This window comes from Mus musculus, chromosome Y, assembly GCF_000001635.26.
Source record: "Mus musculus strain C57BL/6J chromosome Y, GRCm38.p6 C57BL/6J".
Classification (NCBI taxonomy): domain Eukaryota; kingdom Metazoa; phylum Chordata; class Mammalia; order Rodentia; family Muridae; genus Mus; species Mus musculus.
This window is the reverse complement of record NC_000087.7, coordinates 83782035-83798101: the sequence shown is the minus strand read 5'-3', so window position 1 is coordinate 83798101 and position 16067 is coordinate 83782035. Positions and strand designations below refer to the sequence as shown.

The 16067-nt window shown below is 36.7% G+C and overlaps 1 protein-coding gene across 1 annotated transcript; it reads left to right on the top strand.

Moving 5' to 3' along the window:
- Positions 1-7535: 7535 nt before the first annotated feature.
- Positions 7536-8219, top strand: Gm20862 (predicted gene, 20862). Its single transcript, XM_017318774.2, has one exon. It carries the CDS (start codon positions 7536-7538, stop codon positions 8217-8219), a length of 684 nt encoding a protein of 227 aa, XP_017174263.1.
- The last annotated feature ends 7848 nt before the right edge of the window (positions 8220-16067 follow it).

Here is a 16067-nt window from a genome sequence, read left to right as displayed (position 1 = left end):
CTCCCCAATCTATTCTTGGATTTGTCTGTGAAAATTTTGTTGATGGAAACTTAGCCACGGTGAGTAACACACAAACACACACACACACACACACACACATACACACCAAATTTTAAAACCAGAGGATTGTTTAAAAGTTTACACAACGTCCAAAATTCAATTCATTTTTGTTGAAACATTTGAATTCCATACGAGATCTTAATACTATCTGTATAAAATTAGATTATAACAATGAATATTTTAAAATTCAGTGGATCTTTATGTGTTAAATAGCACCTACTGAACAAAATCCGTTAGTGCCAAAACACTGATGGCTGCACAAAAAAAAAGTGTAAATCAGTGTCCAAAGGTAAGAATCCACAAGGTAAGGGGGTTGTCAGAGATTAAGGGCATGCAGGATAGTGTATGGAAGCTCTGTAGACCAAAACAGGTATACCGTTAGCAAATAGCCTGGAAAATCTGCCATTCATTCCTTCACAATCTTATACTAGGGAAAATTCAGGTGTAAGTACCCACAAAAGTGGGAGTAAGAAAACTTTAATATACTCCAGGTCTCTTGACTACTAAAAGGAGTGTGGACTGATATCTACAGTGTGAAAGAATTTAGAAATGGCAATGTCCGTTTTTATCTTTTCTGTGACAAAACTTTGTTATTGAGGGGCTGGAGAGATGGCTCAGAACCCTTTGCACCCTCCCATCTGTCTCTAAGTCTGGGAGATCTGACTTCTTCTTCTGGCCATTCCAGGTACTGCAGCCATGTGGCATACACAAAACCTACTTTATATATTTTAAATGAGATATTTAGTTGTTATTAGTGCCCCAAATTTTGAGACTCTCTTATAAACATCATCTGTCAATTAAATAATGTGTATGACAAATGAGCTGAGGAAGAAAATATGAGGTGAGACTTTTCAAAAAGAGAGTATTCTATGAAATATTAGGAGAATAAACAGATTCAGGGACAGATGCTGGCACATATGCTAAGGGAGATATTTAGGAAGATGCTAAGTAAATAGATAAAGGGGTAACTAAAAATGAACAAAACATAAAATATTTTGAATGTGTTAAATACGTTATTCTGGGAATAAGCCACAGTTTGTGGCCCAGGCATTTGTTAATAAGTAGTCTAAGACAAAACTGTCTTTTTTTTTTCCTTACAAATTTTATTTTCTCCTCATTATTGTCATACAAATTTGTAAGATGCTAACATATGGACATCATGAGTAGGGAATACAGGAAATTGCGAGTATCCTAGAGAATTCTAAAATAAATGTGTTTTTTTAATTTGAAGTTGGTAGATTTTTTGTTTTTTTTTTAATTTACATTTTTAAGTTTCAGTATATTCTAAAATATATGTGCTTATATGCACTGTAGAAAATATCTATGTGATGTAAGGAGACATTAATCAAATCTACTAAATTGCTTTCTGGAATTCAGTTAGCTTTAGACACTGACAGCTGTGATGATTTAAGATAGGCAGCAGAGTGCTCACAGTATCACTAAGAGATGAACATTTTAGCCACACTAAGCCTTAAAAAAAAAATCTTGCCAAATACACTGAGAACAACCCTACAATCATTTAAAAACCGTAAAAAAAAACCCTAAAACAATAAAGCAAAACCTAAAACCCTAAAAAACCCTAGAATTATTAAACAAACACTAAATGACCCAAAAAAGCTATTTTTTAAATTCTTAATTAACATTTTTAAAACCCTAAAATTCTATAAATAAGAAAACACAAGAACTCTAAAAAGACCCTAAAAAAATTATAAAACCCTAAAAAAAAAATCCAAAAACTCTACAAGTCTAGATCCCTAATGAGACAATAAAAAAGCAATTAAAAAAAAAAAAGAAAATGAAAAGATACAAAACCACCACCCCAACAACTACAAATTCTTCTGCCTTAAAAAATCGCCAAAAACACTGGAAAAGAAAATCATTTTCCAAACCTTATTAAAAAAAATGCTTAAAACAATTTTTAAAAATTCCTTAATTAAATTAAAAACAAAACAAAACTAAAAAATAAAGAAATACCCTAAAATTATTTTTTTTTCTTATAAAAGAAAACATTTATTTGGGGGCTTGCTCACAGTTTGAAAGGGTTAGTCCATTATCATCATGGTGGGAAGCAGACAGGCATGGTGGCGGAGAGGTAGCTGAGAGCTTCGAATCCTGATCTGAAAGCAGCCAGGAATGAGAGTGAGGGGGAGAGACAGAGAGAGACAGAGAGAGAGAGAGAGACAGACAGAGAGAGAGAGAGAGAGAGAGAGAGAGAGAGAGAGAGAGAGAGAGAGAGAGAGACAGAGACAGAGACAGAGACAGAGAGACAGAGAGAAACAGAGACAGAGACAGAGACAGAGACATAGTTTCAAAGTCCTGGTATGGACTTTGAAACCTTAAAGATCACTCCTTACTAGGAGTGATCACACCTGTTCCAACAAGGCCACACCTCCTAATCCTTCCCAAACACTTCCATTAACCAGGGAATCAAGCAGTCAAGCATATAAGCCTAAGTGAGGTTGTCTTATTCAGACCAAGACACTCATTAAACCTTGTAACAAAGCCAAGTTGAAAAGCAGTACTGTACAAGTGTTATGAGAAAAGTTGCTGGGACCAGGCTTACATTCCAATGCAGTGACCTGGCAACTCACTCAACAACAGTAAAAAGACCCACAAGAACTGTAAAACCATAAAAAAAAGTTCCTTTAAAAAGTTTTAAAAACACATCAAAACTCTGAAACTCAAAATAAAATCCTTGAAAACCCGCTTAAAAAAGCAAAACAAAAAAACAAACATACAAACAAACAAACAACAACAAAAAAAAACCTACAATACCCTGAAACCCTAAGTAAAATCCTGAGACTATAAAATCAATCCTACCCTCCCCCAAAATACCTACAAAACCCTGAAACATTAACTAAAATCCTAAGATAAAAAAATAATCCTAAGCCTATAAAAAAAAGCAAACACACACACAAGAAAACAAAAAATCCTTACAAAATCCTAAAACCCTATAAAACACTAAAAGTATAAAAAGAAACAAAAACAAAACAAAACACAACAACAAGAAGAACAAAATCACACAAAAAACTACAATTATCCTAAAATTATTTATAAACACTAAAAAGCCCTAAAACCCTGAAATACCTTAAATAAATAAATAAATAAATAAATGAATAAATAAATAAATAAATAAATAAAATAAAAATAAACCTCAACCCTACCCAAAACAAACAAACAAACAAACAAACAAAAAAATTATAAGGACAAAAAACCTACCAAATTTAAAACCATTAAAACCCTAAAACTCTAAATAACACAAAGGGCTTTACCCTCCCGCACACCCCCCCTCTAAAAAAAAAAAAAAACCTGAAAACTGTAAAATACTAAAAAGCCCGAAAAAAGCCTAAAACAATAGAAAAAGTAAATCAAAAGAAAAAAAAAATCTAGAATCTTTAAACAAATACTGAAATAGTCCTAAAATACAAAAAAAAAAAAAAGAAAAAGAAAAAAAAGAAAAAGAAGAGAAAAATAAAATTCTGAAAACACACCTATTAGCTAGGCAGTCATTCAACTTACAGAGTTTAGCCTGCTTCTGAGTGCTGGTATTAAAGGGGAATAAAACTATACTTGACTCCTTTTTGTTTGTATAATTGTTTTCTAAAATATTTTTTTTCTCTGTGGGTGAGTATATGTGTGTGTGCGTGTGTGTGTGTCTGTGTGTGTGTGTGTTGTCCAAAGAGGTCATCAGATCGTCTAGAACTAGAATTGCAGGTGGTTGTGAACAACCATGTGGGTGTTAGAAATTGAACCCTGGTCCTGTGCAAAAGCAATCAGTGGGCCTAAGCAGTGAGCTATCTCCTCAGTCCTTTCTGCTTGCTCTAATCTCTACTTCACTATTCATCTTGCCTAAATATGTCTTTATTCCTACTTCTTCTGTCTGTTTTTATGTGATGAATTCTTGTTTGCTTTTCTCTTGTTTCTCCAATTACAGCACCAAGATTCTTCATTTCCTTTTGTTTTGGAAGATTCTCAAGGAATCTTAAATCCAGACTTTAGGGCAGTTATTTAAAATTCACACCTGGGGATTAATCTTCAGAAAATTATTTTTGGGAAAAACATGTGATTATTTCAACATCTATAGAAGTGTGGGGGCATTATTCTCCCTACGTCATGTACACTTAAGATCTTTAGATACCTCCTTCCCTGTGACAGCCTTGCAGCTCACTGAGTAACATGTGCATTTGATGATAAATGATACACAAACTTTGAAGCACCTTACCATATCCTGTCACCCATATCATGTTCAACATAGCAAGAACCACAAGTGAGTTGAAAAATACAAATACATTTTTTAGTGTCTTGAAGCTAAAATCCCCAAATTAATCAAAATATTATTTGGACTCTGTTACTTTATACCAGTGTTTTTTTTTAAGTGTACAAGTCGCAGGCCTTTTCTGTGACCCTTTGCACAGGTTTACAGTGTCCTTTTACCATCTTCATCCTCCCCACTATCCTCCATTGCTATCAGATCTCCCCCCTCCTGCTGCGCTTACTCTTCCAAAATACCTCCTATTTTTTAATGTCCCTTATTAAATTTATATTTTTACAATAGTCATTTTGAGTTTTACTTGTCTAACCTAATATATAGTATTTAACCATTCCATCCATTTTTTTTGAAAACAAAGCGCTGCACTAATACACATAGATGAGAAATATATTTCTCTCTCTCTCTCTCTCTCTCTCTCTCTCTCTCTCTCTCTCTCTCTCTCTCCTTCTGTCTCTCATTTTTAAGGCATTCATCCAGTAGTTGACATCTTAAATCACTCCATAGCATGTATGTTTCATACAGTGAGGCAATCAATATTGATGATATGGATATGTAGTGGTCCTTCTTAGATTTTTTTTTTTTGTGAACTTAAATCAACCTAGGAAGATAGAATCTCAGATAAAGATCCTCCATCACATTGGCCTGTGGCCACACCTTAAGGAATGATTTTTTTTTATGACTGTTGTTGAAGGATCTAGCTCTCTATGGATAGTGTCATATTCTATGAAGATGATGTACAGGGTACGGTGGGGACCGTGGAAGGTACTGAAAAGGATTTTTTTTGAAGAACTGAAGATCTATGTGCCATGAACAATTAAAGTGTCCTCTAATTTGTAAGTAAATTTTATACATACCTGTGTCCAGTATTCTGTCTACACATATTTCAAAAGTAAAATTACCTCATCTATTTCATCCTGTTTTACTGCATTTAATCTATGAAATTACTTTTAATCAGAAGTGCTGGTAAATTTTAAAAACCTTTAAAATATGACTGGGAGATATCAGGTTTTTTTTTTTTAATTTTATCACAACTTTGTAAGCATGCCCAAGATCTATGTTGTCCTCTTACTTTCCAAAGAATCCATAATTCATGATTGCCATTGGTTTCAATACATGTCATTTAACTCTGTCAAATTCCAGGTTTGTTTGCATAAAAATAGTCCTCCTCTAACTGTGGGTTTTCATAAAGTGAAAATTGGTGTGCTATCCAGTGTGCTGCCTCAAAGAATCTGGCAATATTTATGATAAGAAGCACAGCTTAAAGATAACCAAGGGAAAGGTTGGAACATGAAAAATAACCACCATGGATGTTGTCAAGGCAGAAACCGAAGACTTTCTCAGAACGAAAATAAAAACAAAAATGAAACAAAACAAAACACAAACCAAACAAATAAATAAAAATTCAACAACCAAACAATAAAAACCATGCAAGGGTGTAATTCTTTGGCAGAATATTACTCAGATCATCAGGCCTTTCAGTTGGGATTTCATTTATTATTTCTAGGAGGCCATATGAAAAGGTAAATTCGAGATGCTGAATGTTTCTGAGTGTAACTAGGGAAGGAACCAGCCTGAGAGGGGTTCTATGATGTAAGCTGAACTAGGGTGATGTCACAGAGCACTGGCTGGAGGTTGCGCATCTATTCCACTTGGAGGCGCTAGAATCCATTCAAGGTGAGTTCACTATCTTCACAGTGGTGTGTCAAAGCCAGGTCATTTTTTCCCACAGGCTTTTGGTGCCTGGTCTGTATCAGGAGATCTTGACGACTAGGATATTTTTCTATGGGTAAGTACATTTATGAAGTAATTGGGACCCTCATAGCTACAGAAAGCTAAAAATTTTCTCTCCTACAGTGAGTTACTGTACATTCTACTTTCCCCATGTTTATTAGCAAGGTAGATGAATGGTCTAGGTTAGTTTATCTCCTGAATTTATTATCCTTGCTAACCATATCTAGATCACAATTCCACTAAAATGCCAAAGCTCCTGTTTGTCCATGTGCATGTTAGAAGTTATTAGTTCTAAAAGGCTGAAATTGCCTCGACTTTTTGAGTTGTTCTTGAGTTCAGTGATGCAATGGCTTCATCGAATAATTCTGAAGCTGGGTCAGGAGAAACAATAAAGAAGGACAGTGGTGTGCTGTGTCCCTGGGAAGATATTTGTGAATGCAAGAACTTAGCTCAGAGCTTACGCGTACAAGAGAATCATGGTGACCCCTCTGGCCTTTTTTTTTTTCTCTTCTTCTTGATCATTGGGGGTAATTGTCATAGCACCACCTAAATTGACATAGAAATTCAAGGAGAGGATCCTCATCAGAGACAAATTTACTCAGGTCTGAAGAAATAAATGTTATCTGAGTATGTTATTCTGAGCTCTAGAGAATTACTTGTTAATTACACTATTTTTATTTCCTTGTTTCCCTTGTTTCTTTGTTTCTTTGTTTGTTTGTTTGCTTGCTTGGTTAATTTTATTTGAGTTTCTGTATGTTTAGATTTGGCTGTCAGGAAACTCACTGTGTAGACCAGACTAGTCTTTCTCTCACTAAGGTCTGCCTCACTCTGCCTCTTGAGTACTATGATTAAAGTTATGGGTCACTACCACTTCCTATTAACTTCTCCATTTGATTGTTTGTTTTGTTATTTTTTTGTTTGTATTTCTGTTTTGTTTGTTTTTCGTTTGATTTTCGTTTGTTTTCTTTTACTTGATGTTGTTGTTGTTGTTGTTGTTGTTGTTGTTGTTGTTGTTGTTGTTGTTGAGACAGGGTTCCTCTCTATAGCACTGACTGCCCTGGAACTCTCTTTGTAGACCTGGCTGGTCTCTAATTTAGAAATCTGCCTGTCCTTGCCTTCTGAGTTCTGGGATTAAATGCGTGTACCACCATGGCTGACTTATTAACTTCTTATTTTTATAAAATTAATTTTAGGAGCTCAAAACTGTTTAGCATAATCTTCTTCACCTGCTCAGAAGTTCTCTTAGAGAAGAGTCTTGGTCCAGCATTCACTCCCAACCCATAACCATTGCCCATCAGGAATTCATATATATGACAGAGGCAACAGCATTGTGTCTGGTTTAAACGGGCAAGATCTTCAGTCCCAGGCAATGAGCAAGTATGATATTTGAAGGGAATGGAAGCCACAAGACAGTGTGATCTACCACAACAGGTCTACAGCCAGGTAGAAGACAATACATCTGAAGAGTCTGAGCATGACATCACTCAAGAAGAAGAGTAGGAGGAAGCCTTCTTCCCAGGCCCTGGGGAATATTGTTGGCTGCAGAATTTCTCACGGGTGGAAGGAAGGTAATGAGCCTGTCACCCATTGGAAGGCCATCATTCTAGGTCAACTGCCAACAAACCCTTCTCTTTATTTGGTGAAGTATGACGGAATTGACAGTGTCTACGGACAGGAGCTCCACAGCGATGAGAGGATTTTAAATCTTAAGGTCTTGCCTCACAAAGTAGTTTTTCCTCAGGTGAGGGATGTCCACCTCGCAGGCGAACTGGTTGGCAGAGAGGTACAACACAAATTTGAGGGGAAAGATGGCTCTGAGGACAACTGGAGTGGGATGGTGCTAGCCCAGGTGCCATTCTTACAGGACTATTTTTACATTTCCTACAAGAAGGATCCGGTCCTCTACGTCTATCAGCTCCTGGATGACTACAAGGAAGGTAACCTCCACATCATTCCAGAGACCCCTCTGGCTGGGGCGAGATCAGGTGATGACAATGACTTCTTAATAGGTTCCTGGGTGCAGTACACCAGAGATGATGGATCCAAAAAGTTCGGAAAGGTTGTTTACAAAGTTCTAGCCAATCCTACTGTGTACTTTATCAAATTTCTCGGTGACCTCCATATCTATGTCTATACTCTGGTGTCAAATATCACTTAAATTGAAAAAAATCACAAAGTACAGAAAAGTAAACTTATAGGATTGAAAAAAAATGTTTGTTTTCCTGTGTTGGGTACCTATGGGTCTTTGACAACCTCAGTATCTTTGTCAATAAAATTTGTTTTGTTCTAAAAATTAATACGTGTGACATGACATGCTTTTAGTGAACACTTTGTTGGAAGAGATGGACTATGGTAGAAAGAACATCAAAGGAAGATGAAAGTTGCAACGCAGGCTATGAACAGTGCATACATCTAATATCACACAGGCTAAAATGGACAGGACTTAGATTCTGTGGTCTGCATAGTGAGCAAGGAATTGGAGATATGACTTAGAGGAGCAGGGATGGCAGCAAAAAATGGATTTTTAGGAAGAAGCAGAGAAAGACAGGACATAGATAGAATCTCTGGTATGAAGTCTGAGGGAGAAACAACAAGTTGGGGAAAAAGTGATAGATAAAAGGAATGTGGCCTTGTTACACAAAGTGCAACCCAGAAAACTGATCCAAAGAGATTCAGAAATCAGACAAAATAAGGTTTCATTTGAATAATGAAACCAAATGAAACTTGTCTCTCATTTTAAGATTTATTATCTTTATTTATATGGGTGGGAGTAGGGCATGAGCTTGAGAGTATAGGTGACCACAGAGACATGAGTTGTCAGATCCCATGGAGCTGGCATTAAAGCTGATTGTTAACCATTGGATATGAATTCAAGAAAACAAATCCAGGTTTTTGCGGTACAGTAGTGCTCTTGACAACATGGTCATCTCTCTATTCCCATTAAGATATCTTTTTAAGAAATCCAATATTAACATGCAGAAAAGAGACCAGGTAGAAGTTAAGAAAGATTAAATTGATGGTGACCTTTAAAAACAATAAAGGACACACAAAGGACTAGAGGACACTGAGGGACAAATGAATTCTAAGATGAAGTTCTCAAAATGTGAAGCAGGAGACCCAGGAAGAATAAAAATTTTATGCAAATAGTTAAAATTGGGCATATCCACATTAGGTTCTTTGGTTTCTTAACAAATAGCCAGCTGATCAGATCAAAGAGTAATTTAAAAGAGAAAATGAATAAACTGTGAGATAATATATGGTGGGGCGTGGATCCTGAGTTCTTTCCCTGTGCAATCTTTGCCTGGGATGAATCCTGTGATCTTTTGGAGGTCTCTGTTGAGTGCCCCAGATGACCATCAAAAAGCTCACCACTGGCCTGTTCCCCTGGCTCTCCTCCAAACATCTGACTCCCAACATACCTATGTACCATTTCAGCCTGTCTATTCCCTATAAATTCCTGTCTCAAATTTATGTGTGACCTCCTTCTCATAAAACAGTGAAGGTGTACTCAATGCATATGTGCTGATCTCTTTTCTATGCCAGTTCTCATGGGTTTCAAACTCTATGAGGTTGCCCAATATGTTGGTCACTACTCCTGAGTAGCCCCTGTGCTTCATGGGGGTCTTAATGGGTCCCATATGCACTCTGAGTGTTTCTTTTGTTTGTTTGGTTGGTTGGTTTTATTGTTGTTGTAGGTTTTTTTGTTTGTTTTTGTTTTGTTTGTTTGTTTGTTTTTTGTTTGTTTGTTTTTGTATTGTTTTTTGTTTTTGTTTTTAGTCAGGCTTGTCATGGACTCAATCATTTGTGTTTTTTCTCTAGAATAAGTTTGAATGCCAAATGACTTGAAAATACTCTCTATTGTTGATTAATTTTGATATCTGGGAGAGTTTCTATGCTAGCTGGATGTCTTAATTAGGGTTTCAATGCTGTGAAAAACCACTATGACTAAGACAACTCATTAGAGACATTTCATTAAGGCTTTTCAACATTTCATTGCAGTTTCAGAGGTTCAGTCCACTATCATCAAGGAAGTGAACATGCAAGTGTCTGGGCATATGTAGTGGTGGAGAGGAAGCTTAGAGTCTTCTGCATGCAGGGATGTTGTCTTCCACACTGAGCAGAGCTTTAAAGCCTCACAGTGATATGCTTCCTCCAAAAAGGCCACACCCACTCCTACAAGGCCACACCTCCTCATAGGCCAACTACATTCAGAGTGCCATACTGGTTTCATAGCAACTTGAAAAGATCTAGAGTCTTGCAAGAGGAGGAGCCTCAGTTGAGAAAATGCCTCATTAAGATCAAGCTTTTAGGAATTTTCTTAATTGGTGGGAGAGGACCCAGTTCATTGTGGGTGGGGACACCCTTGTGGTGGTAGTCTTGTGCTCCTTATGGAAGCAAGACTTAAGGAGCATGTCAATAAGCATCACCACTCCATGGCCTATGCATGAGCTTCTGGCTCCAGGAACCTGTGTTGTTTCAGTTTCTTTCCAAACTACTTTGATGATGAACAGCAATGTGGAATATAAGCTGAATAAAACTTTTGCTATGGAATTAGCTCTTTGGACATGGTATGTTCTTACAACAATAGAAACCTTAAGTAAGACAATTTCTTAGAGGAACAAAATATCTAATACTACCACTGTCACTTATCCTATAAGGACAAATAATGTGTAGATATTTTATTTTAATTTAAAGGTAAGATATTCTCATGTATATAATGACATGCAATTGTTCTAGTTTGCTTCTTTCTCACACTGAAGAATACTAACATCAAACATAACTTGGGAATACAAGGGTTATTAGCTTACATGTTACAGACTATTACCAAGGAAGGCAAAACAGGAACTTGAAGCATTACCAGGAAAGAGTGCTTATTGCTTGACCCTATCTTAGTCATTGTTCTATTGCTGTGAAGAGACATCATGGATAAAACAACTATTATGAAACAAAGCATTAACTGGGGGCTTGATTACACTTACAGAAGTTTAGTCAAATATCAAGTCAGTGACCGCAGCACTGGAGCAATAGAGAACTATTGATCCTTAAACAGAAACAGATATTCTGCCATTACATTGGTTTCTTGAAAACTCAAAGACCACCCTTATTGACACAACCACTTCCTCCAATGAAGCCACATCTTCTCTCATTCCTTCTAATCCTTAAACACACTGCCAATCCCTGGTGACTAAATATCCATATATATGATTCTATAGGGTATATTCTTATTCAAACCACCAAAAATCATGTGGCTTGATCGAATATTTTATTTTAAATACAGAGTAAAAGCTTTCCTTTTATAAATGACTACTGATGAGCTTACCCACAGTTGCCTACCCTCACACATCGACCACCAATGAAGAAAATGTCCCATAGACTTACCCAAAAACCAAGTGAATAGAGACAATTCTTCAATTGTTCTCTCTCCTAAGGTGACGCTAGATTGTCAAGTTGGAGATAAATAAAATCCCAGCACATTAAGGTTTATCCTGCTCCATAACCCACACAAACATTACTCATCACAATCTCCTCATTCTGCCTAGGTGTAGACCCACTTCCTTCCATGGCAGAAGTGAAGGGTAAGTACCTCCAACAGCAAGAATACTCAATAATAGGTGACAAGTAGTGAATATGCCTTATAGCCTCACAACACCTACATTCTAATTTGTGTTACACTTTCTGGGAGACACCCCAGTCTGTCCAACTTCCTGCCAACTCAGCTTTGACCAGAAAAATTCTCATCAAGAAATCCAATGACTTTTAATTGATTTCTTTCTCCTGAGGGAATGGAGTGTAACCCCTTCATGGATGTATTGGTGTCTGATTCATAAGTAATAAAACCCACTACTATTAACAGCTAAATCACAGGTGCTATGACAAATAACAACTCACATGAGAAGCATCACATTTGGTTAAGCCTTTTCAGAAGTTTTATTGGAGTTTGATTTATATACTAAATAAATCCATTGATTTATTTATTTTTAAGTGTGTAATTTAATGATTCTAAACACATTTCACCACTGTCATTTTTCACTCATTTTCTGGTACTTCATATGATATTGAAATCTACTAAAATACAATAGTGAATTCAGAAGAAAGACCAGTGGTGTGGGTAGCAGCAAAGTTCTTGAGTCTCAAAGACAACAGATACCATGGCTGAATATTCCAACTACAACAACTAGGTAACATTGGTTCTACACTTAGCATGCCGTTTCTAGAAAAAAAAATTAAAGAATTAAGCAATGTTTCCTCTGAACCTGTCATGTTACTATCACAAATGAAAGAAGGATCCATGATCACATGAATATGAAAGGGGCATGAAGCAGCACAATTGTTCAAATTATTGGCAGCTAGTCAGCATTAACACAAGAAGGGACCAAAGACAATAAACAGCTTTGAAGACATGTCCAAATGACCGCGTTCATTTACAAGTTTCTTACCCATTCCTTGTATATCCATTGATTGATTAACTCATTGATTAAAGCCCTCAGGTTCCAATCACTTTTCAGAGTGCATATTGTACTACCTATGAACATTGTACTGTGGACCAAAGCCTTCATCTAAGACCCATGACTGACATTTCAAAACAATTTAACCACAGAATTCTTTATTTGAAACAAAGTGATAAGATCCATCTATCTCTTCAAGGATATCTCTGTTTTGTTCAAAAAGGAGAAAAATGCAATCCAAGTTCAGGATCTTGATCCCTTATCCATGCATCTTAAACCCATAGGGGCTAGCCAGAATGTAAGGTCAGAAGTCTAAACTTCACCTATACTACAACTAACTCTGAAGATATCTAGCAATCTCCAGTTCCTTTCTGGTACTTACCCACACCAAGTCTGCATTAAGGAATATGGTCTAGTGTGAGATAGTGCCAGCAGTTAATTGCAAAATCCCACTATGAGTTGAGTTGTATATATACTGAGACATCTGTAATATAGACACACATGCATATTCACAAATACTCACAGAAAGAGGCAAGAAGTAGAGGAGCTGAAACTTAGAAATCCTCAAGGAAGAGAATGAAAATCTTGTAAGGCACAGAGGTAAGAGAAAACTGTGTCTTTCTGCACAAAATCAGGACATTCTGTCTTCCATCACTGAATGGGAAGGCTCACTATCCCTTATCGCTATCTGATAAGGTATAGACAGTTGATGAAGGATGAATGGTAAGTTTTCATCAAAGGTATTGACTTTGAAGGTTATAGATTGTTCATGCTCTACTGGAAGCCAGATGTCTAAGAGTTTATGGGAAACACAAATGATTTGAATGGGTTGTAACAAAGGGGAGAAGACGAGATATGAAGTTGGCAGGAGGAGTTAGGTGGGAGTGGGCCAGGTTTTGTTCTGGGAGGAGTTACTAAAATAATTGGAAAGTAAATTCCATCAAAATATTTGTATGCAATTCTCAAGGTATTAAGGAAAGTAGTTCTTAATATACCATGTACTGAACACACACAGACCACTTATATTGCCATCTTCTAAATAACAAATTCTTATAGAGCAGTTTCATTACATTGAGGGCAAAAGACATCCAGAGGTTATTTAAAATAAAGAAGAATCTAGGGAGATGGCCCAGTGGTAAAGCCAAGTGTTTGGTCAAACATTCACCTAAACACCAGTGCTTAGGAATTGGAGTGGCAGAGACAGAAGAATGACTGTGGCTTCCTGAATGTCAGCCTCACTCCTAGCTCAGCAAGAAACCCTGTCACAAGGGGAAAATTAGGGAGTGAAATAGCAGAAAACAGTATACCCTTCCCTATCCTCTGGACTTACCTGTATAATTCTGTATGCATACACACATCAATATGATAACTGTATAAAAGAGGTTACTTTGCATAAATTATAGGCAAAAGCAATGTTGTTTTAACCTAGAGACCTGAAGACTTTTATATATTAATGGTCCTGGAGAAACTCTCCATATATAGAGGATTGATATATCTTCTTCCTGTGCAAAGGAAACCTAAGTTAAGTGTGTGTGTCAGTGACTTTAAACACCTTTCTTCCTCTAGATTCCTATTTATACCACAGAATGGTCTGTAAATAATGAAAAGATGAAAATAAGACTTTTTCATGGTGTTGCCTTCTTTTAAAATCATATTTATATTTTACTAAATCAATGGAAAATCTTCAGCTCCAAGGAACAATGGATTCAATATTGTTGACTTCTGTATTATCCATTATGAATAGGAATTAATTATACATCAACATTTCCCACGATTTGAACTAAATCAGGAATAAGGGATATGTTTCCATAAAAATAAGTAATGCCAATATCGTTAATCAAGTAGAAATGTGTGTGTGTGTGTGTGTGTGTGTGTGGTGGGGTTAGGATGCCTTTGGATTATTTGAGAATGATTGCTGATCAGAAATATGTTATGCAAATAACCCTAACCTGAGAGAAATGAAAAGTAATGATATAAACTATACTACCAAGTGTCATGGCCACTTATTAGTTGATATCATTTTCTTTTTCATTCCTTTATTCGTTTGAATAATTGTGTGCCACAGATGATCACACGTTCAAATGTGTTAGTTTTCCGGGTGATGGGCTGTTTAGAATGAATTAGGAGTTGTTTTATTATTAAAGGAGATTTGTCACAGAGCCTTGAAATATCAAAAACCCATCAGACTCTCTCTATCTCTCTCTCTTTCTCTCTTTCTCTTTCTCTCTCTCTCTCTCTCTCTCTCTCCTCTCTCTCTCTCTCTCTCTCTCTCTCTCTCTCTCTCTCTCCCTCTTTCATTACTCTCTGCCATCTCCATCATAAGTTGTTCGCTCTCAACTACTGCTCTACATGTTTTGCCTCTGTGTTGCCATAGTGTCTACCATGATATCCTGGACTTGCCCTCTGGAACTCTAAGACCACAATTAAATGTTTCCTCTTATAAGTTTGTTTGGTCATGATGTCTCTCACAGCATAGAACAGTAACCAAGACATACATTCTCCTGTTTATTTTTTGAAACATTCTTTATTTCTTTCATTAAAGTTACCTTTTGTCCATTGAACAGTTTTAAGAATAATGTTAATGGGCCCAAATAAATAGTGCCAATAGGTGTGGCACTCTCAGGAAGTGTGAAATAGTTTCATGAGGTGTGACATTGGTGGAGTAGTTGGGACACTGATGGAGATGTGTCTTTGTTGAGTTGGTGTGATCTTGTTGGAAGAAATGTAACAATGTGGTGGTAGGCTTGGAGGTCTGCTGTCCTTAAGCAATCCCCAGTTTGACACAGTCTCCATCTGCTTCCTGTATATCAAGACCTAAAACTCATCTCCTTCTCCAGCACTTTGTCTGTCTGAAGGCTACCATGTTTCCAGCCATGACAATAATGGAGTAAACCTCTGAAAAAAAGTTACAAAGTGTTCAAGATTTACTATGATCCTGGTGACACTTCATGTCAATAGAACCCATACTAATACTCACATAAACACTCAAAAACACATTTGATGTTGAGTGGGAACAGACTTTAATGCCCTCTGCCTACTGCCAGGAAGCTATTCATTTCCAAGCAGCTATCAGATGAAGATGTAGAACTCTCAGCTCCAAATGAACCATGCCTGCCTGGATCCTGACATATTCTTAACTTGATGATAATGGACTGAACTTCTGAACCTGTAAGCCAGCCCCAATTAAATGGTTTTCTAATAAAACATGCATTGATAAGTGTGTCTGTTTACAGCAATAAAATCCTAACACACACATGTACATATTCACCTAGATATACTGAGTCACAGACACACACACATGGAAATATTCACACACACACGCACACACACACACACACACACACACACACACACACACACACACACATTCATTTACAGGGACTTTAGATTCAGCCAGTACCCATGCAATTTAATTGGGGTGTTGAATACATGTGTTTGTGGAACATGACTATTGCTCTTTCTTTTAGGAGTTATGTGGACAAAATCTGCACACTCACTTCATTCCTCTTCAACATCAGAAATCTCAATTTAAAGAAAGTGAGATAATGAGAAGTAGTTTT

What these genes read in the sequence shown, in the direction of transcription:
- Gm20862 (XM_017318774.2), top strand. Translation starts at nt 7,536, where the DNA reads ATGACATCACTCAAGAAGAAGAGTAGGAGGAAGCCTTCTTCCCAGGCC.